The 27683-nt window shown below is 47.3% G+C and overlaps 1 protein-coding gene and 1 long non-coding RNA gene across 6 annotated transcripts in view; one reads left to right on the forward strand and one right to left on the reverse strand.

Moving 5' to 3' along the window:
• Window positions 1-27683, reverse strand: part of CHDH (choline dehydrogenase) — a 38220-nt gene that overhangs the window by 6431 nt on the left and 4106 nt on the right. For 2 of the 4 annotated variants that reach the window (XM_059389970.1, XM_059389971.1), the window contains exons 2-7: window positions 27398-27455; window positions 3903-4660; window positions 3182-3333; window positions 2453-2582; window positions 1386-1520; window positions 82-224 (exon numbers count right to left, since the gene is read on the reverse strand). In XM_059389970.1, the coding sequence (XP_059245953.1) occupies window positions 82-224; window positions 1386-1520; window positions 2453-2582; window positions 3182-3333; window positions 3903-4605 (1263 nt within the window). In that variant the 5' untranslated portion in view covers window positions 4606-4660; window positions 27398-27455. The remainder of the gene's footprint in view (window positions 1-81; window positions 225-1385; window positions 1521-2452; window positions 2583-3181; window positions 3334-3902; window positions 4661-27397; window positions 27456-27683) is intronic. The other 2 variants (XM_059389968.1, XM_059389972.1) reach the window with 1 other exon arrangement.
• Window positions 204-2468, forward strand: LOC132011430 (uncharacterized). Of its 2 annotated transcripts, none has more exons than XR_009402372.1 (3): window positions 204-273; window positions 362-1067; window positions 2415-2468. It is a non-coding gene; the product is annotated as an uncharacterized LOC132011430 (long non-coding RNA). The 2 variants fall into 2 exon arrangements; XR_009402371.1 differs by having other exon boundaries at window positions 1766-2445.

A 27683-nucleotide genomic window follows, 5' to 3' on the forward strand; every position in this document is an offset into this window, starting at 1 on the left:
AGCAGCTGGCGGGCAGAACACAAGCTCCTGTGGCTCCCGTCCGAGGGCCCTGCTGCAGTAAGGAGACTGCTGCCCGCTCACCTGGTAAGCCTCCTGCTGGGTGGGGACCCGGCCATGGTCTATCACTTGGGACGGCAGGAAATGGAACTGGATGTCCGGGTGAGGGACCCCAGGCCGGCTCCGGATGAACCCACCTGTTTCCAGGTGCGCCGTGGCCCCATCCCCTGAGGACCAGAAGAGGACGAGGTAGCTGAGTGAATCAGGGCGGGACAGGTGGGCTGGCCTCCCCTCTCCTTGACCCTCCTCTGGGCCCTGTCCTGGCACCGGGACTGAGTGCTCAGCGCTGGCATCTCTCCCTCAGGTGGGTGAGCCCAGCACCACAGGTTCCAGTATCCGCTCACGCCAAGGGGCTTTGGCTTTGCCCTCCCCCAGACTCCTCCACCACCAACACCTGTGAGGCCTGGTGTCACTGGGATCTCCAACTTCTTCTGACCTGGCTCCACCCCGACAGGCTGTTCTTTCCCCGAAGGCCTAAGTCAGACATTCCCGCTGCCCCTGCCCCTTCCTCCTTGCGCCACATCTGGCCCTCAGAAAGCCTCCCTGACTTCGGCTCACAAATCTACTGGGATCCATCTACCCGGCAGCAGCACCCCACCCCTCCCTCGGTCCCAACTCAGACCCTCCTCACAGGCAGCTGCCCGGGCATCCCTGCGGTGCCCCCACCTGCCCTCAAGATTCCAGCATCTTCATCGCACCCTGCTCCCTCCTCCATGTGCTGCAGTCTCCCTGGCCCAGCGTCTCTGTTCCTCCAACGCCGGACGCCTAGACCCGGGGCCTTTGTGCGTCTCCCTGCCTCTCAGCCTCCACTTCACTGACGCCCGGATCGTAGAACTTAAGCACGTTCACGCGGTCTCTTTCCACAGATCCCAGCAGCGTGTAAGCTCCCTGGGGGCACCTGCCTTCCCGACACAGCACAGAGCACCTAGGAGTGTGTGAGAAACCCACGCTGAGGGGGGTCTCCAAGCACCACTTCCTGGCCTGGCCAGTACGCTGGACTCTGGGAACTGGTGAGAAATGGATGCTGACTGTGCCTTTTCTCCTGGCTCCTTGGACCCCAGATGGTGTCTGGCGCACAAGGCCACCCTGTCCATATGTAAGGAAGAGGGGCACCTGGGCTCTGAGGAATCTGACCCAGGACTGGCCCTGGGCTGCTGCATCTGGTCCTCACGACAGCCTGCCAGACAGGTCTCTGTATCCCCATTTTGCAGATGGGAAAGCTGAGGCAAAGGGCAGAACTAAGCTTGAAATAAGTAACTTGAGACCAGAGCTGCCTCTCACAGCACCGTAGGGAGGAGGCCATCCTGTCCCTAGACCAGCACACTCACCTGTGAACTTCCAGAGCCACTCCAGACCAATCCGGACTTTCCTCAAGGGCTTCTGCGCCGAGTGCAGGGTGATGGGGCGGGTGCAGGCCTGCTGGATGTACACCTCCAGGTGGTCTTGCAGGTTCTGGCCCACCCCTGGAATGGGAGCGAGGGGCTAGGGAGAATGGCTTCTCAGGGTGGCTTACCTGCCACCAGCCTCTCAACATCCCCTGTTTTTGAAAAGTCCCCTCACCCCCATCCATTTATCTGCCAAGCCAGCTCCTGCTCCTTCCCTGGGTCTCAGCTTAAAAGGTCATCTCCAGGGACTCCATCCCTATGCTCAAAGCCAATCTCAGCTTTTCGGGCGGCCAAAGCCACCTGCCCTTGTCACTCACTTCCAGGGCAGCCTCTGGAACCGTCCCGATGCCATCCTGCCAGGGAGCTCCCTCCCCAAGGGCAGGCCTGGGCATTCAGCAGGCGCCACCTGTACCCCTGGCCGGGGGAAGGAGGGGATCCAGCCTTGCCGAGCCGGGCAGACACTGTATGAGCTCATCTGAGCACAAGCGGACGCAGGGCAGGCCACTATCCCAGCATTCTGACGGACCTCTCACTAGGAACCCTCTGCGCAAAAAAGGTCATTTCTGGGGAGGTTGGGTTCTAAGAGAGGTGAGAGGCCCTAATGGGTATCAAAGACTGTAAGTGCAATTTTAGGCCCGTGATAATTGTCTCAGCATGAAAAGCATGCCCCAGAGCACCCAGCCAGCATTTTTAACATGAGGGCTGCTGGACTTAAAACCAAGACCCAGACCCCTATCACCGCAGGGCTGCCCTGGGGACAGAGCCGCCTGGCCCAGCGGGCTTTTTAGGCCATGCTCCCTGGTGGAGGGGCAGAACCTCCCAGGGGCACAGGAGGGCCAAGGAGTAGGGGGGAACGACAGAAAGACTTGGGGTCTTTGGGGGGGATAGGGGTGTCCACTGAGGCTCATGGGAAGAACTGATGCCCCCACCCCACTCCACGCTAACGAACTCCACTAAGCCCTTTTTTCTTAGTAGGGGCCCCTGTGAGGAGCGGGGAGAAGGGAACCCACCGGGCAGGTGGCACACCACCGGGATGCCCAGCTTGCGGAGGTCATCCGCGTTGCCGACGCCTGAGAGCATGAGCAGCTGTGGAGAGTTGATGGCACCCCCGCTCAGAATCACCTCCGCGCCGGCGTAAACCTGGAAGATGCACAGGTCAGAGTTCCCGCAAAACCAGGCAGCACCCCGAGAACGTGGCCTCGGAGCCCAGTCCCACACCAAGGATGCTCAGCAGGCCACTCTAGGAGAGCCCTGGGCAGGCGCAGCTCTGCCATGACCCGTCCTGTGACAGCCAGGCCGTCACGATGGTCTTAAAACACCAGAGCACGGAGTTTCAGTGACCAGTGACACCCGTGAAAGCGAGCACGCGCAGGCAGTGTGAATCCAGCAGCAGTGAGCCAGCCCTTCCCCTAGCCCAACCCTGACGCACTACGGGGCAGGAAACCGTGGTGTGCAACAGGGAGTGGGTTCACATTTGTGGTTATTACTAAGTCTTACTAAAGTCAGCCATTTCTGAAAAGGTACGGAAGGAACTGGGGGGCTGCTCTGGGAGGAGGGGCAGATGCTCACAGGGACCGCGACAGGCTCTCTGCATGCATGTGGCTGGCCTGACAGCTCCCGGCCGGCCAGGAGGCCACCTCCCCAAGGCCCTAGGGATCAGAGCCCGAAGCACCAGCCCCAGGGGGGACCACTCGTCCCCCTCCACGTGCGCAGCCTCGTTCTGGCAGGAACTCACTCACCCTGTGGCTCTGGCCGTTCTTGACGTACTCCACACCCACGGCGCGGGTACCCTCGAACAGCACCCTGTGCACGAGCGTCTGCGCCTCGGCTGTGAGGTTGGGGCGGCCCAGTGCCGGGTGCAGGTACGCGCACGCGGCACTCCAGCGCTTGCCTGCAGGACAGAGCAAGGACATCGGGCACAGCTCCTGCCCCCCTTTCCAGCACCTGCACAGGGAAAGGGGCTGACCTTCCCCGAATACTGAGATCTGCCTCAGAAGGCTGAGACCACAAGTCCCCGCTGGACTGAAGTTCACATCCATTAGCGGTGGGAAAACCTATTCTGCTCTGGACAGGATGACAGACCAGGAGCAGCTAATAATGGGGTGAGAACCCTTTGGAGCCAGGCAGGAGCCCTGGATCAACCCAGGCCTTGCCTCGGTCCTGCTGTGAGCAAGGCACTGTGGTGCCCTGTGCCTCAGTTTCCTCGTCTACAAGTCTCTTCCAACTGTGGGCTCTTTGGGCAGAGCTGACTCCAAGACAACAGAGCCAGAGGCCTAGAGAACGCCCAAGAGTCTCTGTCTCCAAATCGTTTTTCCCACTGGGCCTCCTCTGAGCTCCTGTTTACCCTCACTGACCACGATGAGATCAGGAGGGATGGAGCTGTGCTGGAGTGTAGCTTCCTTTACTTTAAAAAGGGGAAGAGGCAGACCCAGGCAGCCTCAGGACAGGAGCCAGCCCTACCTTGGTGGATGGTCATGTCCATCCACCCGAAGCCTTCTTGCTGGAAGCCGTTCATGTCCTCAGTGAGCGGGTAGCCGGCCTGCTGCGCCGCCTCCAGGAAGGCGTGGTGCAGCGGGTGGTTGGTCTTGCCCCGGGACACGTGCAGGGGGCCCTGGCCGCCGCGGTACGTGCCGGCGCCCAGCTCGTGGCTCTGCGCCTTGCGGAAGTAGGGCAGGCAGTGCGCGTAGTCCCAGCCCGCGGCGCCTTCCCGCTGCCAGCGGTTGTAGTCTTCGGCGTGGCCGCGGATGTAGACCATGGCGTTGAGCGACGACGAGCCCCCCCAGACCCGGCCGCGCGGCCAGTACAGCACCCGGCCGTCGAGGCCCGGCTGCGGCTCCGTGTGGTAGCACCAGTTGTACCTGTCATCGCACAGGTTGGCCACGAGGGCCGCGGGCATGTGGATCTTCCACAAGAGCCGCTTGCTCCCCGCCAGCACGTCCTTGGGCCCGGCCTCCAGCAGCAGCACGCGCTTGTCGGGGTCCTCAGTGAGCCGCCGCGCCAGCACGCAGCCCGCGGAGCCTGCACCCACCACCACGTGACTGTATTCGTCCCCGCTCCGGGAGCCCACGCTGGCCAGTGCGCGGACGCTGGGGGGCTGCTTCCGCCCCTCGGCTCCCCAGGGTCCCAGGCGCCCTACCCTCCAGCCTCGCGGGACACGCCACATGCTTCTAGCCCAGGTCCTCGCACATCCACCAAGAGGAAAGCAATGAATCACGTTCCTAAAACAGGAAAAGCAGCTTTAGAATTTTAACTCGGCATGCACATTGCAGAACTGGCCCAAAGCAGGACTGGCTGGCAGGACCCTGCACTGGGGAACTAGGAGGAGGAAGCCCTACAGGGAGGTCCATGCCAGGACTCCTATGTACAGGGCTGGAGGCACAGGGGCTCCTCCCCAAACTTGGGAGGAGGGGTGGTCCCCAGAGAGGCTTCTCAATGACAGGTGTAGGTGAACCCAGAGGCTAGGCAAGTGTCTGGCTGCTGGAATGCAGGGGAGGTCAGGGCCTTCTGGGCTTTGCAATCAATGCTCATCCCCTACCTCATGCCAGGCACCATTTCATCTCTAGCAATACCCAGAGAACAAGACATCTGCCCTCAAAGCGGATGGTCTGGGGCCCGGGAGACAGAGGAGACATAAGTAACTGAAGGAAGGTCAAGGTGTGAGGCTCCAGGCTGCCGAGCTCAGAGCCTGTGGCCTGAGGGCCATGGAGGGAGCTAGAAGACTTCAGCAGGGCTGGGGAAGAGCTACAGTATTCAGAGATCTCTGTAGGGTGCTGGAGTTTGAACAACACAATGCCAATAGCTTTTGGAGCTGCCTTTCTCAACAATGTGCAAATAAATCCCAACAGTGCTCATTGCACAGGGGTGGAAAAGAACCAGTATATCCCAATCTCCTGACAAAAGCACATCTGAGAAAGCCCCACGTATAAGGTTCAGGCGCACAGGACTGACTCCACAAGAGAGAGCTGAGGAACGTCAAGACACCCCTGCCCCATCCGCCAGCCCTTCTGTGAGCCTGCCCCAGTCCAGCAGCAGCCTAGCCCACAGGCGGGCTAGGAAACGAATGTAGACGATGACCCCGTCCCCCTTCATGCGGGCACACGAGAAAGCAGCCCCAGGCCCTCCTGAAAGCAAGAACACAGAAGAGCCTTCTAGCACTCCGGGCCCCATACTAGTGGCAAGGGAGCTGTGCCCACCACTCAGCTCCCACCGGGGCTGGCTCAACACTCCACACTCACAACCTGGTAGAATAAACAGCATGACCTTTCTAGGCATAAATACTGTTTGCCTCAGTCACTACTATCCTGTTACACACAAGGTCCTGCATTCAGTAAAAATTTGGGAGATACAGAGGAAGAGCAGTGGAGGGTGGTGGTGGAGGACCCTGAGCTCACCTTCTCACATAGACACATGGGGGCAGTGAGGACACAGAGTGCGGCCTGCTCTGAAAAACCACCCGAAGACTGGCAGAGTGGCTATTCCACAGCTAAAACCATAAAGAGAAGACCCCTTCAAGAAGGGGCAGAGAGGCCGGCAGGGATCAATATCCTGGCACCGCGGTGGGTTTCCCGTCACAAGGAGAAGACTGTCACAAGCACCGTGGTCCTCCCTGAAGAGCCAGGGACCAAACCTCACATGGGGCATCCCACATCCTGGGGATCTGCACTGGTTAGATGAGCCCCCATGATGTATGGCTTTGAAAATCCTTGAGGCAGAACTCTGGGAGAGCTGGAGGGCTAAAGGAAACCAAGCGTCTGCCTTTAAAGGGCCAGTGCGCTGTATCACTCAGTCTCAGGCCCCTGCATGGGAGCAACAGTTGGAAGAGCACCTAGCCTATACATGAAGATTTACCGACTACTTTAAGCATGTTTGCTGAGCCAGTAGGGATCTGCAGGAGATTTCTCCAGGTACAGAAGTGCTGGTGATGCCCTTTTTCTTGTCCTTCAGCCTGCTGGATGTGTGGGAGCCACTTTGATATTTCCTCTACCTTGATGGCATTGCTTGCCTCCCACCCCACCAGCATTCCCCTGGAGACCCACACCACTCAGCCCACCTGTCCTAGCACGTATCCTCCAAAGTGGCTCCTGTCCCAGCACTCCCAGCAGGTGGCCTTGGCTGGGACTGGCACCCCTCCAAAGTGACTCTTGCCTTGGGGAAGCAGAGAGCCAGCACCATACCCAGCATGCCTGCAGTGGCTAAAGCTAGGCCCTTCAGCTAGCTGTGCCAGGAGCTAACCCCATACACCAGCATACCTGCAGCAGCTACACTGGGCTTTCTTAGCCAGCTGTACCCGGTCTAAGCCAGCCCAGCTCACCAGTGTGCCTGTATAGCCGGCAGGGCTGGCCCATCTGTGCACCTGCAGCAGCTATGGCCGAGCCACTCAGGCAGCCACACAAGTTGTGGCCAATCACAACAGTAAGGTACAAATAGCCCACATAAGGGACACCCCTTGAATGCCTGGTTCTGGTGAGCCGGGGGGGATTGCACTACTGCGTCCTATAGGTGCCTTCTACAAAAGGCCCTACTGAATACGCAGAAGCCAACAGAGACATAATGAAGATACAGAAGAATGTACTCCAAACCAAAGATGACAGGACCTCAGAAAAAGAACTAAGCAAAGAACTAAAATCGGCAATCTACCTGCTAAGGAGTTCAAAGTAACAGTCATAGGATGCTCACTGAGAAGAGTGGGTGAGCTCAGAGACAATGTCAACAAAGAGAAAATATAAAAAGGTACAAGTTAGAGCAGAATAATCACTGAAAAATACAATAGAGGAAATCAACAGAAGATTAGAGGATGCAAAAGAATAGATCAGCAATCTGGAAGACAAGGTAGTGGAGAGCACCCGCACTGAACAGCAAAAAGAAAGAATTTTAAAAATGAGGATAGATTAATGGGCTTCTGAAACAACATCAAGTGTACCAACATTCACATTAAAGGGGTGCTCGAGGGGCACCTGGGTGGTTTAGTGGGTTAAAGCCTCTACCTTCGGCTCAGGTCATGATCCCAGGGTCCTGGGATCGAACCCCATGTCGGGCTCTTTGCTCAGCAGGGAGCCTGCTTCCCTTCCTCTCTCTCTGCCTGCCTCTCTGCCTACTTGTGATCTCTGTCAAATAAATAAATAAAATCTTTATTTAAAAAGGGGGGGGGGTGCCTGAAAGAGAGGAGAGAATGGAGCAGAAGACTTATTTGAAGAAATAGTAGCTGAAAATTTCCCTAACCTGGGGAAGAAAACAGACATCCAAGGTCCAGGAAGCTCAAAAAGTCCCTAACGAGAGGCACCCAGGATGTCCACATAAAGGCACATAATAATTGAAATGGCAAAAATTAAAGAGAATCATAAAAGCAGGAAGAGAAAAGCAAATAGTTACATAAAAGGAGAAATCCCACAAAGCTATTACCAGGTTTTTCAGCAGAAACTTTGCAGGAAGAAGGGAGTGACATGATACTTTCAAAGTGTTGAAAGGAAAAACCTACAACCAAGAATACTCTATCTGGCAAGGTTATTGTTCAGAATTAAAGGAGAGTTGGTTTCTCAGGCAAATAAAAGTTGAAAATGTTCATCACCTCTAGGCCAACCTCATTAAAGGGATCTCTTGAAGAGAAAAATAAAAGGTCATAACTAGAAGAATATTATGAAAGGAAACAGTATCACTGGTAAAAGCAAACAGAAAGGTAGTAATCACTTATAAAGCTAATATGAAGGTAAATGACAAAATTAACAAAATCAATTATATCTACAAAAATTCATTAAGGTATACACAAAAAGATATAAAATACGATGTCATATACATTAAAAGATGAAGGAGGGGAGTAAAAATGTAGTAATTTCAGAATATGTTCAAAGTTAAGTGACCACCAACTTAGTACAGATTGGTACATACATAAGATGTTATATATAAGCTTTACGTAACCACAAACCAAAAATGTATAATAAATACACAAAAATAAGCACAAAGGCATCTAAGTATAACACTACGAAAGAAGTCATCAAATTACAAGAAAGCAAGAGAAAAAAGAAAGAGAAGAAAATAATTGACAAAGTGGCAACGAGTGCACACCTATCAATAATTACTTTAAATGTAAGTGTGTAAATGCTTCAATGAAAAGGTACAGGATGGGGGCGCCTGGGTGGCTCAGTGGGTTAAGCCGCTGCCTTCGGCTCAGGTCATGATCTCAGAGTCCTGGGATCGAGTCCCGCATCGGGCTCTCTGCTCGGCAGGGAGCCTGCTTCCCTCTCTCTCTCTCTGCCTGCCTCTCCATCTACTTGTGATTTCTCTCTGTCAAATAAATAAATAAAAAATCTTTAAAAAAAAAAAAAAAAAGAAAAGGTACAGGATGACTAAATGGGTCAAAAGCACAAGACCCATCTATAGGTTATCTACAACAGACTCACTTCAGATCTAAAGCCCCATGCAGACTAAAAGGGAACGGGTGGAAAAAGGTATTTCATGAGAATGGAAGAAGAGAGAGAGAGAAAGAAAGAGAGGAGGGGAAGGGGAAAAAGGGAAAAAGCCGGGGCAGCAATACTTCCATTAGACAAAATGGACTTTAAAACAAGGACTGTAACAAGAGAAAGCATTACTTAGTGACAAAGGGATCAATCCACAAGAGAATGTAAAAATATCTAAGCATGATATAGGAGGACCTAAATATATGAAACAAATATTAACAAAGAGGGAGAAGCTGATAGTAATGCCATAATAACAGAAGACTTTACAATCCCACTTACACCAATGGAGAGATCATCCATGCAAAAGATCAATAAAGAAACAGTGATTTTTATTATTTTTTTTAATTTTAAAGACTTTATTTAGTTGACAGAGACACAGTGAGAGAGGAAAACACAAGCGGGGAGTGGGAAAGGGAGAAGCAGGCTTCCTGCCAAGCAGGGAGCCCCATGTGGGGTTTGATCCCAGGACCCTGGGACCCTGACCTGAGCTGAAGGCAGATGCCCAATGACTGAGCCACGCAGGCACCCCAGGAAACTGGTTTTTAGTGGCACATTAGACCAGATACACTTAACAGATATATACAGAACATTCCATCCAAAACCAACAGAATGCACATTCTTTTCAGGTGCACATGGAATGTTCTCCAAGACAGTTCTCACATTAGGCCACAAAATAAGTTTCAATAAATTGAAGATTAAAATCCTATCAAGCATCCTTTCTAACCATGATGGTATGGCACTAGAAATCAATTAAGAAAAGTCTGGAAGGGTGCCTGGGTGGCTCAGCTGGGTAAATGACTGCCTTCCGCTCAAGTCCTGATCCTGGAGTCCCAGGATGGAGTCCCAAATCAGGCTCCCTACTCGGAGGGGAGCCTGCTTCTCCCCCTGACCTTTCCCCTCTCGTGCTCTTTCTCTCTCAAATAAATAAATAAATAAATAAATTTTTAAAAGATTTTTTTCCTTGTCTGGTAGAAAGACAACCATCGAGACTAAATAACAGGCTACTAAACAACCAATAGGTCAATGAAGAAATAAAAGAGGAAATTAAAAAAAAAAAACCCAGAGACGAATGAAAATGGACACACAATGGTTCAAAATCTTTGGGGCTTAGCAAAAGCAGTTCTAAGAGGGAAGTTCAGAGCAATACAGTCCTACCTCAAGAAACAAAAAAACCTCAAATAACCAATCTAACTAGAAAAAGAAGAAGCCCAAAGTCAATAGAAGGAAGGAATTAATATCAGAACAGAAATAAATAAAATAAAGCCTGAAAGAAAAGAAAAGATCAATGAAACTAGGAGCTGGTTCTTCAAAAAGATAAAATTGATAAATCTTTAGCCAGATTCATCAAGAAAAAAGCAAACAAAATCACAAATGAAAGAGAAATTTCAAAAAAAAACTCCAGAATACAAAGGATTATGAGCCACTATGAAAAATCACACACCAGCAAATTGAAACACCTAGAAGTGTATAAGTTCCTAGAAACATACAATCTTGCAAGACTGACTCAGGAAGAAATAAAAAGTCTGAACGGACCTATTACCAGTAATGAAATCAAATCAGTAATGACAAAACTCTCAACAAACAAAAGTACAGGACCAGATATTTTCACAGGTGAATTCTAACCAGAAGAGTTAATACTTATCCTTCTCAAACTATTCCAAAAAACAGAAGAGGGGAAAGGAATGCTTCCAGATTCATTCTATGGAGCCAGCATTACTCTGATACCAAAACCAGACAAAGATACTGTAAGAAGATTATAGACCAATATCCCTGATGAGCATAGATGCAAAAATCCTCAACAAAATATTAGCAAACAATATACTAAAAGGATCATTCACCATAATCAAGTGGGATATATTTACAAATCAGTTAACCTGAAACACCGTATTAACAAAATGAAGGATAAAAATCATATGATCATCTCAAAAGATGCAGAAAAAAATTTAACAAAACTCAACATCTACTCATGATGAAAAAAACAAAACTCAACAAAGTGGGTATAGAGGGAACATACCTCAAGATAATAATAGCTGTATATGACGCACCCACAGCTAACATCATATCAATGGTGAAAAGCTGAACACTTGCCCTCTCAGAGGAGAAACAAAAGATATCTACTCTTACCACTTTTACTAAACATAGTACCAGAAGTTCTAGCCACAGCACTCAGATTAAAAAAAAAAAGAAGAAAAAAGAAAGAAAGAAAAGGCACCCAAATCAGTAAAGAAAAAGTATAACTGTCACGATTTGCAGATGGCATGATAATACGTACAGGAAACCCTAAAGATTAAAACACCCTATTAGAACTAATAAATGAATTCGAAACCCTATTAGAACTGATAAATGAATTCTGTAAAGTTTCAGGATACAAAAATTACTATACAGAACTCTGTTCAGTTTCTATACACTAATAATGAACTGGCAGAAAGAGAAATTAAGAAAACAATTGCATCAAAAAGAATAAGATACCTAGGAATAAATTTAATCAAGGAGCTCAAAGACCTGTACTCTGAACTATAAGATCTCAATGAAAGAAACCGGAGATGACACAGAGAAATGGAAAAAGATATACCATGGTCATGGGTTTGAAGAATTAATATCCTTAAAATGTTCATGCATCCCAAAGCAATCTGCAGATTTAGTGCAATCCCTATTAAAGTAACAGTAGCATTTTTTACAGAACTAGAACAAATAATCCTCAGATTTGTATGGGACCACAAAAGATCCTGAATACCCAGAGCAAAACTGAGAAAGAACAAAAAGCTGGAGGTATCATGGGTCCAGATTTCAAAATAAACTACAAAGCCATAGTAATGAGAACAGGATGGTACCGGTACAAAAACACATAGATCAGTGGAACAGAATAGAGAGCCCAGAAATAAAACCATGTTTATGGTCAATTTGTCTATGACAAAGGAGTCAAAAATATCCAATATACAAAAAAAGACAGTCTCTTTAATAATAAACAGTGTTGGGGGGGAGTGCCTGGGTGGCTCAGTGGGTTAATGCCTCTGCCTTTAGCTCAGGTCATGATCCCGGGGTCCTGGGATTGAGCCCCGCATTGGGCTCTCTGCTCAGCAGGGAGCTTGCCCCCCGCTCTCTGTCTGCCTCTCTGCCTACTTGTGATCTCTGTCAAATAAATAAATAAATAAATAAAATCTTTAAAAATAAACAAATAGTGTTGGGAAAATGGGGCAGCCACGTTGAAAAGAATGAAACCGGGCTACTTTCTTACACTATACACAAAAATAAACTCAAAATGGATCAGAGACCTAAATGTAAGATCTAAAACCATAAGAAAAAGTACAGCATAGGAAATATAGTCAATAATACTGCGATAACTTTGTATGAAAGTTGATGAAAACCAGAGGACACTGAAAACCACCGTGAGCATTCTGTGATGAGTTAATTCTTGAATCAACATACAGTAAATCTGAAACTAGTATTGTATACTTACAACTAAAATTAAAAATAATAAATATGGAGACAGAAAAGAACAAGAAAAGGAAATGACTCATTATCAAAAGATAAAGTAGTTGACAGAACCAGACCAAGGTAGGACCCATCCAGATATCAGAACTGTCGAACAAAGACATCAAAATAACCAAGTTTCACATTTTACAAGACTTAGTTGAAAAGGTGGACAACATGTTGAGCAGACAGGTGATTGCAGCAAAAATTGGAAACTTAGAAATGCTAAAAAAAAAAAAAAAATGATCAGAGGGGCGCCTGGGTGGCTCCATCAGTTAAGCATCTGCCTTTGGCTCAGGTCATGATCCCAGGGTCCTGGGATGGAGACCAGAAGCAGGTTCTCTGTTCAGTGGGGAGCCTGCTTCTTCCGTCCCTGTGGTTACTGCTCTGCCTACTTATCCTCTCTCTCTGTCAAATAAATCTTAAAAAAAAAAAAAAAAGTGATCAGAAATGAATAATTTGGTTACAGCAGAAAAGAGAATAAGTGAAATTAGGCTAATAGGACTTACCCAAATGGAAATAATATACAGCGGAGAAAGAGAGAGAGAGTGAGAAGAGAGAACAGCTAAAAGCCACAGGATGATCTCAAACTATCTAGAGTTAAGGTCATTGGAATCCCAGTAGGGAGAGGTATACAAGGAAAAAGGAGACGGGAGAGGTGGGGGGCAGGGTGGAAGGAAGAAAGGAGAGAGAGAGAAGAGCAAAGCGAAAACAGAGGAGAAAAATATGTAAAGAGATCATTGCTGAGACGCTTCCAAAATTAATCCTAGATAAAACATCACAGATCCCAGAAGCTTAGAGCACCCCATGCAAAATTTAAAAAACAAAACAAAACACATCCGAGTACATGATAGTCAAATTGCGGAAATCCCAAGAAAAAATCATCAAGACAGCCAGCCAAAAAAAGAAACATACAGGGGCACCTGGGTGGCTCAGTGGGTTAAGCCTCTGCCTTCAGCTCAGGTCATGATCCCAGGGTCCTGGGATCGAGCCTCGCATCGGGCTCTCTGCTCAGTGGGGAGCCTGCTTCCCTTCCTCTCTCTCTGACTGCCTCTCTGCCTACTTGTGATCTCTGTCAAATAAATAAAATCTTTAAAAAAAAAAAAAAAGAAAGAAAGAAACATACACAGAAGAAAAAAATACAAGAGTGACAACAAACTTCTCATCAAAAAACATGCAATCCAGAAGATCATGGAAGGACAACTGTAACGCATTGAAATGGTGGGGGAGAAATCCAGTAAACTTATAACTCTCTCTCCCCAGTGAACCTGTCTTTCAAATATGAAGGAGAATTACATCTTCAGAGAAACAAAAGCTGATGATATTTATTGCCAGTGGATCCGCACTGCAAGATACGTTAAAGGAAGTTCTTCAGGCAAAAGAAGTACGACACCAGCTAGAAATGTCAATCTATTCCAAAAAAAAAAAAAAGAGAGAGAGAAAGAGAGAGAGCAATGGAAATGGTAAAAATGTGCACGTATGAATTTCTGATGACTGTTGTAACAAATGACCATAAACTTCGTGGCTTAAAACAACACAAATTTATTCCCCTCCAGTTCTGGAGGCTGACAGTTTGAAAGTAGTCTGAAACCCTTTCACTGGGTTAAAGTCAGGGTGTCAGCAGGACGAGCTCCTTCTAAAAGCTTCTAAGAGCTAGAACATGGGTATCATGGGAGGCAACTGTGAAGCCTACCATAGGGGGTAAATACAACACACTTTCCCCCCTTTGTTTTCATTTGTCTTTTTAAATCTAGGAATTATTATATTTTTTATTCAAACATAACATACAGTGTTACATTAGTTTCAGGTGTCCAGTACAATGATTCAACAATTCTATACCTTTCACTGGATGACAGAGAACTGAGTGTTGATGGAAGGAGGCGTGTGGTGGATGGGTCAGATGGGGGATGGGTATTTAGGAGGGCACTTGTTATGATGAGAACTGGGTGTTACACGTAACTGACGAACCCCTAAATTCAACTCCTGTACACTGTATGTTAATGAGAATTTCAATAAAAATTGAAAAAAAGAAAAAAAAATTAAATGTAATCCTACTAAGAATCTAGTTTACAGCAGTTATAAAGAATTTTTATAATAAAAACTTCCCTTAAAACGAATAAGTGTACTCTTAATCTCCTGTATCTTTTTCCCATGGCCCCACCCACCTCCCTTCTTACATATAAAATGGGGTATTACTCAGCCATAAAAAAGGATGAAATCTTGCCATTGGCAACAACATGGAGGAATCGAGAGGGTAGAATGCAAAGTGAAACAAGACAGAGAAAGATAGGGACCATATAATTTCACTAATATGTGGAATTTAAGAAACAAAACAAATGAACAAAGAAAAAAAGAAGCGAAATCCAGACTCCCCTTATTTTTAATCTCTTTGGAATATAATTGACTGTCTAAAGCTAAAATAGTAAAATATACAATAGGATTTGTAATATATGTGACATTAAAATGTACATAACAGGGGCCCCTGGGTGGCTCAGTGGGTTAAAGCCTCTGCCTTCGGCTCAGGTCATGATCTCAGGGTCCTGGGATTGAGTCTCACATTGGGCTCTCTGCTCAGCAGGGAGCCTGCTTCCTCCTCTCTCTCTCTGCCTGCCTCTCTGCCTACTTGTGATCTCTGTCAAATAGATGAATAAAATCTTTTAAAAAAATAAAATGTACATAACGATAACAACACCAAGAGTAGAATATTTTCATAAGGCATTTATACCATACACAAAGTGGCACAACATTTGTTGAAGGTGTACTGTGGTAAGTGAAAGATATAACTGTAAACCTTACCACAAACATTAAAAACTAAATAAATCAGACAATAATTGCAGCTAATAAGACAACAGTGGAGATAAAATATTGTAAAATAATCAAAAGAGATCATAAAAGAAAATAAAAAGAGGAAAACGCAAATATATGCTGTCTGCACCAAAAAACTACTTTCAATATACAGACATAATAAAAAAATGGAAAAAAAAGATGCACCACATAAAAAGCATATCAAAACAGTATACAAGGGGCACCTGGGTGGCTCAGTGGGTCGGCTCAGGTCATGATCTCAGGATCCATGGATGGAGCCCTGAATTGGGCTCTCTGCTCAGCAGGGAGCCTGCTTCCCCCTTTCTCTCTGCCTGCCTTTCTGCCTACTTGTGATCTCTGTCAAATAAATAAAAAAATATTTTTTAAAAGTATACAAAAAAAAAGAATTAGCATGACTACATCAATATCAGACAATGTAGACTTCAGTACCGGGAATATTACCAAGGTTAAAAAGACATTTCAAGATGATAAAGGGGCCAATTTGTCATAAAGACAAAATAATTCTAAGTATGTGCCTAATAGAGCTTCAAAATCATGAAGCACAAATTGATAGAACTGAAAGGAGAAATGAATAAATAATCACATTTAGAAACGTCAACACTCCCTATTCTCAATAAGAAATAAACCCAGGCAAAAAATCAGTAAGAATACAGAAAAATTAACATTAGGTACAAATTGATCTAGTCAACAGTTATTATCGAACACCAAACAATAGCAGAACACATGTTCTTTCCAAATATACCTCACTAAGGTAGACCTGATTCTGGGCCATGATAAAACTCTCAACAAATGTAAAAGGCGGAAGTGATACAAAGTGTGTTCTCTGTCCACAAAAACAAAACAGAACAAAACAAAAACACTGATTTAGAAATAAATAAAAAATCTGTATCTGAAAAATCTGTAAGAAATTAAGCGATACACTTCTACATAACTCATGAGTCAAAGAAGACATCACAAGAAAAATTAAAATTTTGCCCTGAATGAAAATGAAAACACAAGAGACCAAAATGAGTGGAATTCAGGTGAAGCCGAGCTTTGACAAAATAGATGGCATTACAATGCTTATATTAGGAAAGTCAGAGCTCAAATTTATGACCTATACTTTTACCTTTAAAAAATATCAGAAAGAAAATCAATCCCCCAGTCATCATAGAAATAAATAACAGAAATAAGATTAAAAACATGTTTAAAAGTAGGGGCATCTGGTTGGCTCAGTGGGTTAAAGCCTCTGCCTTCAGCTCAGGTCATGATCCCAGGGTCCTGGGATCAAGCCCCGCATCAGGCTCTCTGCTCAGCAGGGAGCCTACTTCCCCCAGTCCACCTCTCTCTCTGCCTGCCTCTTCTCTGCCTACTTGTCATCTCTGTCTGTCAAATAAATAAAATCTTTAAAGAAAAAGAAAACATGTTTAAAAGTAATAAATAAATAAATAAATAAATAAATAAATAAAACCAAAATTTGGTTCTTTAAAACAGTAAGATAATAAACCTCTGCCCAAAGAAAAGAGAAGTGACACAAATTACCAACGTTGGCAATGACAGAGGAGCAATCACTTGCTACCTATTCTACAGACAACTAAAAGACAATATAAGGATAACGTGGAAATTTTGTGCCAAAAAAAAATGTGATAACTGAAAGACAGATTCTCAGAGCTGACTCAAGGACTATGCTACCTCAATAGCTATACATATCTATTAGAGACTGAATTCATTATCTAAACTCTTCTCACAGAGAAAACTTTAGACTTCATTGGTAAAATCTAAGAAACAGCCAAGATGGAATAATACCAATTCTATAGAAAACAGAAGAATAGAGAACCGTCTCCCAATTATTTTTAGAACACCAGCATTAACCTGTTACCAAACCCAAACACGTCACAAGAAGACGACAGACCAACATCCATCATGAACAGAGATGCAAACATCCTTAACAAAATCTCAGCAAATCAAGTCCATCAACATACACCGTAACCAACCAGCGTTTAACCCAGTGATGTGAAGTTGGCTCAGCAGGAGAAAATTAATCAATGTATTCCATCATCTTATTGCAGAAAGTGTTTAGCGATATTCCATATTCCGTCCATAAAGTCTCTGTGTACTCAAGGAATGAAAGAGAACTTCCTGATAAGGAACATCTGTGAGATACCTACTGCTAGCTTTGTACTCAACAGCGAAAGGCCAAAAGCTTTCCCCCTGAGATCAGGAACAAGGCAAGGATATTCACTCCCACCACTTGTTCAACACTGTGTGAAGGTTCTAACCAGCACTTTTTAAAAAAGATTTTATTTATTTATTTGACAGACAGAGATCACAAGTAGGCAGAGAGGCAGGCAGAGAGAGAGGAAGGGAAGCAGGCTCCCCGCTGAGCAGAGAGCCCGATGTGGGGCTCTATCCCAGGACCCTGAGATCATCACCTGAGCCGAAGGCAGAGGCTTTAACCCACTGAGCCACCCAGGCACCCTCTAACCAGCATTTTAAGGTTAATTAACTACTATAAAAGTAAAAGGCATACAGATTAGAAAGAATTAGAAATGTCCTTTTTTATAAATAACATGCTCATCTACATAGAAATCCCCAAGAAATTTACAAAGGCAACTGGAATTAATAAGTGAATTTAGCAAGGTCACAGGATACAAGGTCAACATACAAAAGCAACTGTATTTTTATATACTATTAACGACTGGCAGTTTAAATGTAAAAAGCGGGGGCACCTGGGTGACTCAGTCATTAAGCATCTGCATTTGGCTCAGGTCACGATCCCAGGGTCCTGGAATCGAGCCCCACATCAGGCTCCCTGCTCGGCGGGAAGCCTGCTTCTCCCTCTCCCGCTTCCCCTGCTTGTGTTCCCTCTCTCTCTCTCTGTTAAATAAATAAATTAAAGTATTTTTAAATAAATAAATAAATATTTTTTTTTACGTGTGAAAAGTGTAATAAAGACTGAGTTTATTTTTGATGCTTGATCACTGATAGCTTTAAGCTCCATGCCTCTCCCTTTCCCTGTATCTGAGCAAGTCAGTAAGAAAGCCCCGCCATTCCTGTGCTGTGGGGGCAGGGAGGGGGCCTTTCAAATCTGGCAACTCCAGCCCACCTTGGTTCCACACCCACACCACAGTAAAAACCAGAGCCATCCAGCCTTCAGGCTATCGCAGACCAACTTGGGTTTGTCTGCACTGCTCTCCCCCAGAAAATCCCATTATGGAAAAATAAGGCTTTTCAGAGAGCTACTTGATATATGTGTGGTGTCCTCAGTCTCCAATTTCTAACACATTCTGGGTGGTGGTAGGGTACAGTTGATCCCGTGGGGTAACAACAAAACAAAACAATACCATTTACAAGAGCACCAAGAAATATGAAATACTTAGGAGCAGATGTAACAAAATATGTGCAAGACTTATACAATGAAAACTACAACACGGCTGATAAAAAGTAAAGATAACCTAAATAACCAGAAAGAGACAGCATGAACAGGAAGACCTAACGTTGCTATGATGTCAATACTCTCGAAACTGATTTATTGATAAGATGTAATGCCAATCAAATATCGGGATTCTTTTTTCTAGAAATTGATATTCTGACTCCCACATGTATATGGAAATATCAAGGCCACAGACAGTTGTAGGAGGGTCATACAAAGAAATGCCATAGAACAGTGAAGATGAAGGGTCCCAGAAACTCACATCAACACAAATGAATCTTGGAAATGGGGATATTCAACTATAAAAAGCAAACTATGCACAGTAGGACCTAAAGAAAACCTTTATATAAATACAGGGTTTTTTTTTTTTTTTAAGATTTTATTTATTTATTTGCCAGAGAGAGAGTGAAACAGGCAGAGAGGCAGGCAGAGAGGCAGGCAGAGAAGGGGGTGGGGGGAAGCAGGCTCCCTGCTGAGCAGAGAGGCCCATGTGGGGCTTGATCCCAGGAGCCTGAGATCATGACCTAAGCCGAAGGCAGAGGCTTCACCCACTGAGCCACCCAGGCGCCCCTATAAATACGGTTTTAAAATGTGTAATTCATACGTGTACCTAATACCAGAGCCCCAAAATATCTGAAGCAAACGCGAACGGATCTGAAGGGAATAATAGACAATTCTACCATAGTAAGGGGCAATTTCTGTACTCGGATTTCAATGACGGACAGGATACCCAGATAGATCAACAGGCAGTGGCTGACTTGATTAACGCTACAACCCCACTGGACCTAGGACACTCCACCGAACAACAGCAGGTCAGACGTTCTTCTCAAGTACTCATGGAACCTTCTTCCAGGACAGACATATAATAGGCCACCGATCTTAAAAATTTTAAAAGACTGAAATCACACAAAAGTATCTTTTCTCATCATGATGGAATGAAAATAGAAATCAACATCCAAAGGAAAACTAGAAAATTCACAAATATGTAGAAATTGAACAACACTCTTAAAACAACCAATTTGTCGAAGAAGAAATCGCGAGGGATATTAGAGACCAATGAGGAAAACAACACATGGAAACTTATGAGATGGAACAAAAGCAGCACGAAGAGGGAACTTTTTAGTTGCAAATGCATATGTTAAAAAAGAAGAAAGTTCTCAAAAAAAGAAAACCCAAAAAACCCTAACTTTACGTCTTAAGGTACTAGAAAAAGAAAAGCAAAGTAAGCCCAAAGTTATCAGAAGGAAGGAAATATTAGAACAGAGATCAATTAAATAAGGAACGAAAAAACAATAGAGAAAATCAAGCCAAAAGTTGTTCTTCAAACTAACGAAACAAAATAACAAAGGACAAGCCTTTAAGTCGACTGGATAAGAAAAAAGAGAGAAGACTCCAATTAGTAAAATCAGCAATGAAAGCAGGGACATGGCTATTGTTTTACAGAAATAAAAAGGACCATAAGAGCACTAGGAATAACTATGCCAACAAATTAGATAACCTAGCTGAAAATTCCAAACCAACTCCCAGAAATACAGCATCTCCCCGAACTGAGTTATAAAAAAATAGAAAATATGAATACACTTAGAATTAGGATGTCTGAACTAAAAATTTAAAGAAAGGAAAAGAATGAGTGTTGACAAGGATATAGAGAAATTCGAACTCCTGGGCGCTGTTGGCTGAAGCGTAAAATGGTACAGTCACTGCGGAAAAACAAAAACAAACAAACAAACAAAAAATCAGTTTGACAGTTCCTCAAAAAGTTAAACATAGAATTACCATACGGTCTGGCAGTTCCACTTCCAGATATACACCCAAAAGAACTGACAGCAGGGTCTCAGGTATTGGCGATATTCCATATTCCGTCCATAAAATCTGTGTGTGCACTTGCACTGCAGTGTTTCTAGCAGAATCATTCACAACAGCAGAAAGGGAGGAACAAGGCAAGTGGCAGCCAAGAGGTAACTGAAGGAACAAGGTGCGGGAGATCCGTGAAACGGAGTATTACTCAGCCTTCAATAGGAACAGGATCCTAATACATGCTATGACATGGACGAATCTCTTTTTTAAGATTTTATTTATTGATTTGGGAGAGCGTGTACACGAGAGAGGGGAGGGGCAGAGAGAGAAGCGGACTCCCCGAGCTGAGCAGGGAGCAGGACGTGGGATTTGATCCTGAGACTCCAGGATCATGACCTGAGCTGAGGGGGCAGTCACTTAACCAACAGAGCTGACCAGGAGCCCCAACATGGATGAATCTTGAAAACCCTATGTGAAGTGAAATCAGTCAGTCATAAACAGACGGCTGCTGTGTGGTTCCGCTTATACGAGAGAAATTCAAAGAGAGAGAAAGGAGATTCGAGGTGACCAGAGGTTGGGAGGGAAGAAATGGCGAGTCACAGGCATGCCTCTCAGATATGGCAGGTTTGGTTCCAGGTCGACACAATAAAGCAAATTTCACAATAAAGTGAGTTAAATGAAGCTTTCAGTTTCCCAGTGCGTGTTAAAGTGCTGTTCAGGGTGACTGGGTGGCTCAGTAGTTAAACCTCTGCCTTCGGCTCAGGTCGTGATCTCAGGGTCCTGGGATCGAGCCCCGCATCAGGCTCTCTGCTCAGTGGGAAGCCTGCTACTCCCTCTCCCACTCCCCCTGCTTATGTTCCCTCTTTCACTGTGTCTCTCTCTGTCAAATAAATAAATAAAATCTTAAAAAAAAAAAAAAGTGCTGTTCACTCTGTATTATAGTCTGTGAAGTATGTAATAGCATTATGCTTTTAAAAAAACCAATGTATACACCTTAATTTAAAAATATTTTTTTAACTAAAAAATGCTAACCGTCATCTGAGTTTATGGAGAGTCATCCTCTCTGGGCTGGTGGAGGGCCCTGCCTCCACATGGACGGCTGCTGACCGCTCAGGGCGGTGGTTCCTCAAGGAACCACCTTGAGGGGTGGCTGTGGCGATTTCTTAAGTAGGACAAGAGAGAAGTTTGCCGCACTGAGTGACTCTCGCTTTCACAAATGGTTTCCCCATAGCATGCGACGCGTCTGGTGGCATTTCACCCACGGTAGACCCTCTCTGGAAACTGGAATTAATCTTCTCACACTCCACTGCTGCTTATCAACTAAGTGTATGTGATATTCTATGTCCTTTGTTGTCATTTCAAAAATCATCATGGCACCCTCACCTGGAAGGGATTCCAGCTCAAGAAACCACTTTCTTTGCTCACCCCTGAGAGGCAACTCCTCATCCATTCAAGGTGTTTTTTGTTTTGTTTTGTTTTGTTTGACAGAGAGAGACACAGCAAGAGAAGGAACAAAAGCAGAGGGAGAGGGAGAAGAAGGCTCCCTGCTGAGCAGGGAACCCGATGTGAGGCTCGATCCCAGGACCCTGAGATCATGACCTGAGCCAAAGGCAGAGGCTTAACCCACTGAGCCACCCAGGCAACCCTCATCTGTTCAAGTTTAGTCGTGAGAGGGCAGCAATGCTGTGCCATCTCCAGGCTCCACTTCTAACTCTGGTTCTCCTGCTGTTTCCACTACATCTCAAGTCACTTCCTCCACAGAAATCTCGAGGCCCTCAAAGTCTTCCGTGAGGGCAGGAATCCGCTGCTTCAAACTCCTACTCAACAGCTGATATTTTGACCTCCTCTCACGCATCACACATGTTCTTCACGGCGTCTAGATGGTGAATTCTTTCCAGAGGACTTTTTACTTGACTTTGCCAGATCCATCAGGGGAATCATGGTCTCTCGCAGCTTCTGACTTAGGAAACATAGTTCTTAAATAATAAGACTCAACCGTTGAAATTGCTCCACGAACCAGGGGCTGAAGAATCGACGTCGTGTTAGTGGACAGCAAAATGACGTGAATCTTGGTGTGTGTCTCCATGAGAACTCCCGGGTGACTGGGCACTTTGTCAGTGAGCAGCCATATTTTGAAAAGAATTTTCTTTTTCCGAGCACTAGGGTCTCAATCGTGGGCTTAAAATATTCAGTAAACCATGTCATAGAGAAGCGGACATCCAGGTTTTGCTGTTTCCTTCCAGAGCACAGACAAGCATTATTCTTCAGGACCCTGGGACTTTCCAAAGGGAAAATGAGCATCAGCTTCACCTTCGAGTGCCAGGTACATTCACCACTAAAAAGAGAGTCAGCTTAGAAGCCAGGCACTGACTTCTCTAGCCATGAAAGCCCTAGATGGCATCTTCTCCCAACAGGAGGCTGTTACATCTACGCTGAAACCCTGTTGTTGGGTGTCGCTGCCTTCGTGAATTAGCTGAGCTGGACCTTCCGGATAATTTGCTGCTGCTTCTCCGTCAGCACCTGCTGCTTCTTGTACTTTCATGTTCTTCCCCTCTGCCTCGTGAACCCACCTGGGCGAGCTTCAGACCGTTCTCCTGCAGCCTGCCCGCCCGGCTCAGCCTCCACAGAACGGAAGAGAGTGTGGGCCTTGCTCTGCCTTAGGCTTTGGCTTACGGGAATGTGGTGGCTGCTTTGATCTCCCCTCCAGGCCCCTCAGACCTTCTCCATCGCAGCGAGAAGACTGTGTCGCTTTCTTAGCACTCGCGTGTTCACCGAAGAAGCACTTCTAATATGTGGTTTTTTAAAAAGATTCGATTTATTTACTTGACAGAGATCAGAAGCAGGCAGAGAGGCAGGCAGAGGGAGAGGAAGCAGGTTCCCGGATGAGCAGAGAGCCCGACTCGGGACTCGATCCCAGGACCCGGGACCATGACCTGAGCCGAAAGCAGAGGCTTTAACCCACTGAGCCACCCAGGCGCCCCGAAGGAGCACTTTTAATCTCCCTCAAGGACTTCCTCTGCGCTCACAACGTGGCTGGCAGTTTGGCTCAGGGGCCTAGCTGCCGGGCCGTCTCAGCTTGCAGTAGGCCTTCCTCCCTGAGCTCCATCCTTCCTGGCTTTTGATTTAAACTGAGGAGAGACGTGGATCTCTTCCTTTCAGAGGCCATTGGAGGGTTATGAATGGGCCTGAGTTCCCTAGTGTTTGTCTCAAGGAATGGGAAGAGCCGAGGAGAGCGTGGGAGAAGGGGAACGGCAGGCCACTGGGGCGGTCAGGCCACGCCACGTTCATGGGCGGAGTTCACCGCCTCCCAGCGCGGCTCGCGGTAGTCCGAGAGGAAGACAACAGCACATCACATCGGAGAGCCCGGGCCACAGATCGCCGTAAGGGACGTGGGAATTGGGAATCCTGCAGGAATTAGCCAACAGTGACACAGAGACATGTGGCGAGCAGATGCTGTTGGAAAAAGGGCATCAAAAGACGTCACCTGGCGCGGGGTTGCCGCAAACTTCCATTTTTGAGAACCGAATCTGCGAAGCACCATAATTAGAGCAAAGCCTGTACTGTTTGGCGGGTACGGAACCTCTGTTTGAGGTGCTGGAACATTCTGGGAATGGACAGCAGTGATTAATGGACAGCATTAATGCACTTAATTTCACCAAACTATATACACTTACAAATGGTTCAACCGGTCATTTTTGTGTTATGTATATTTTGTCATAATAAATAAAAAAAAGAAACTACAAAAAGCTCTCCCGTATCACATACAGTACAATTCTGGATGTTGCTGAGGGAGGCAAACCTGTGACTGAGGAAAGTATAAAGAAGTCCAGGATCCTGCCCCAGGTGCCTCCCTTGCCCCTGCCTCGTTCCGAGTCTTGATCCAGGCCACAGCTCCACTGAAGGTTGGAAATACGTGAGAACAGAGGTCGACAGGATTAGGAAGCAATGCGGTGCCTTTACCAGGAGGCACTGAGCCTACTGTGGAGAAGTGAAGACAGGGCCCTTATTCATGGGGTGACAGCAGGTCACTTACTCTCCTGGACCCCCCGTCACTCTAAACCTCATCTCCTACCACAGCTCTGCCTCCAACACCCCCTCCATGGGCTCCCCCACGGAGGAACCTTTCACTGCTCTCAAAGCTCTGGGTCTGACCTTCCAGTCAGCACACATCTCTCCGGCCTCTGGGCAGGGGCAGACTGAACTGGGATCTATCTGGTCCCCACCTCTGCTGAAATCGGGAAAGTCCCTTGGGCACCTCTGCCTCCCACCCCCGCCTCCTCCAAGAATCCCTGGCCCAGACTTTGCTGAATAATGGGGGCAGGAAAGGGCAATGCACTCTCACTTCCCCTTCTCAGGATGCACGTGGTCCAGATGTCTGCCCCATGGCCAGGGATGGGGCGGGCTGGGCTTTCCTCTCTTCTGCGGGCAGACAGGCTCGGTGCCCAGGCCCTAGGCCGCTCCTACCCTAGAGCAACATGTCCCTGTTCCTGAGACCCATCTGAGGGGGCTGGCTCCCTTCCCTCAGAGGGCAGGGCAGGGCTGGGGGCACAGAGGAGACACAGCTCCTGGCTCACAGTGTGGGAAAGTGACAGGTCCTCCAACACACTCACTGTGTGCAAGAGAATAAGGGGGTGGTGGGAATGGAGTTGCAGAGGGAGGGCTCACTACCCAAAGGGAGCTCCTTAGTGATAGGGACCCCTTCATCCCTAGTACAGTGCCCTCAGGCTTCCAGACCAAGTGGGTGAACAGACGGACCAACAAGGGGCAGCAGTCACAGAGAAGTAGCCCTTCCTACTTTGCTACCTGGGGCGGGGTAGGGGGGGCTCCCTGGTATTGGCCATGTGGAGAGTGAGGGGTGGGGTGGAGGTAAGGAACCAGAGAAAGCCAGGATAGCACGTGTGTCCATTTGAGGAAGCGGGGAAAGAGAGTGTGTGTGTGTGTGTGTGTGTGTGCACACTGCGGGGTGGGTGTGGAGTCCTACCACAGGTCGGTGGCATCTAAGGCTTCCTTCTGAGTCTGGGGGCCTACACCCCTGACCCGCCTGTTTCCCGGGACAAAACCCTGGCTCTATTTAGGGCCCTCCCTGTCCACTCCTGGGCTCCGAGCAGGAGAGGAAAGGGCAAGCGGAGACTTCCATCTGTTCTGCCCCCCAGTCCAGGGGAGAAGACCGGGGGCCCAGGGCGGTCACACCGAGCCAGCCCCTCCATTGGGCCCGTCAGCCTGGGGCTGGCCCTGGGGCACTTCTGCCGGCGAAGTGAGGTCCTGGTCGGTTCAGGCCCCAACTCCCAGCCCGTGACGGCCACAGCAGAGGGGCCGAGCGCAGAGACGACACTCGGTGAGGGGGGCAGCGAATGCAGGAGCCAGCCCCCCTGTGAAGTCTCACTAGAAACCTTCATCACCGTCGTACTTGATGCCAACTAACGACTCTCATTTCAAGTTCTAAAACCAGCCGGTGGCTGTGTGTTGAGTAACTTGCCAAATTTCACCGTCAGAATTTCTTGTAGAACAACAAATTTCCGTGTAATTTTGAGCTCGTGACCAACTGTCCAGCAAGTTTGATAATTCTGGTGGCGCCAAACTGCCACACAAGTGTGCCCAGAGTAAAATGCTTACCTGTCACCTCAGGAGTGCCCACACTGGGGACACAGTCTACCTCCAAAGTCACACGGCTGGAGAACCAACCAAACTTTCTGAAACAACACTTCTAACGGGTTCTTCACGATTTCCTAACATGCACGTGTGTGTGTGTGTGTGTGCGCGTGCGTGCGTGTGTGTGTGTGTGTGTATGTCCATTCCAGCCTCTGGCCTGTGCGGTGTACTGGGCCAGGACCAGGCTCTTTGGGCCACCGAAGTCCTGGATTTCGTTGGTAACCCAGGAAGAGATGACCATTCTGGGGAGGGAGCAAGCAGTCCCAGGCTACTCCGGCCTTCGAGAAGCTCCGCCGGTGCAAGGCCAATGACAGTGAATCTGCTTTGGGCACAGGTACGGGGTGTGCAAACCTTTCCGGAAGGGAATGGACACATCTGGGCTTTAAAGGGCCGCCTTTCATCTCCACAATCTCACTTCTTGGAATTTAACCAGAAGAGAAGTCTTCACGACTACAAAAAGGCAAACAGAAGAGGTCCGACCCGAGCGGTTTCCGCCGCCAGCAAGCAATGATAAAACCTAACTGTCAGGGCGCCTGGGTGGCTCAGCGGGTTAAAGCCTTGGCCTTTGGCTCAGGTCATGATCCCAGGGTCTTGGAATCAAGCCCCATACAGGCTCTCTGCTCAGAGGAGCCTGCTTCCCTTCCTCTCTCTCTGCCTGCCCCTCTGCCTGCCTCTGATCTCTGTCTGTCAAATTAATAAATTAAAAAAAAAAATCTTTAAAAACAAAAACCTAACCGTCTACCAAGAGGGGATGGCAGAGTGAAAGAATGGGCCCAGCCACAGCAAAGGACCTGTTAAGCTTTTGAACAGTGACCATGTAGACACAGCCTGAGCAGACCCGAGCACGAAGTTCGGCTCCTAGTGACCGTGGAGGCCTTTAGTGCCCCAAAAGAGGCACTGTCCCTGGAGGTACCGCCTTCACACCTGGTTCTGTGCCCTCTGATGCCAGGAGGTGACAGCAGTCACCCCACATCTGGGGGGGGGTCCCCCATCCGATCAGGAGAGACACCACACCGACGAAATCCCCTTGCCTAAACACTCAAACCGGAATCTGCTCACATTTCTGGATCCACCCACCAATTCAGAAGAAAGTCAGAGGAGCACCGAAAAGGCCACCTAGAAACCCAGTCAGGGGAATGCCATACATCTCTTCAAGAACAGATTCCAGTGAAAAATAAATGAGACAAGGGGAGAAGAGCAAAGAAATCTCAACACTAACTCATGATCTTACTAGATCCTAGGAACGTGAACACCGGCTGGATTTTTGAGGAGGGTAAGAAAATCCCTGCTTGTCGGATGGGACACTGGCCCGGTGTCCCACTGACATGGTTATGGCGTCTGAAACCTACCTCCCACCCAGATATGACCGGATGCAGGAGAGCCGGCCCACACGCTGCTGCCGATGGTCTGGGGAAGATAAGCACAGAATCGGAAGTCAGAGTTGAGAAACTTACGGCAATTTCACACAGTGGCTTTGTCTGTGGGGTCCCCTCGTATAATGATGGGCTTTCTGAAAAGGAAAGGAGCTGCTGGCCAAGGTCCTTGGGTTCCAGCCCCAAAGCGGTCACCGCATGTGGCTTATTTAGCCCCTCTGGATCTCAGTTTTCCCATCTATACAATGGGAACAGAGCCACG

Source organism: Mustela nigripes, chromosome 2, assembly GCF_022355385.1.
Source record: "Mustela nigripes isolate SB6536 chromosome 2, MUSNIG.SB6536, whole genome shotgun sequence".
Taxonomy (NCBI): Eukaryota; Metazoa; Chordata; class Mammalia; order Carnivora; family Mustelidae; genus Mustela; species Mustela nigripes.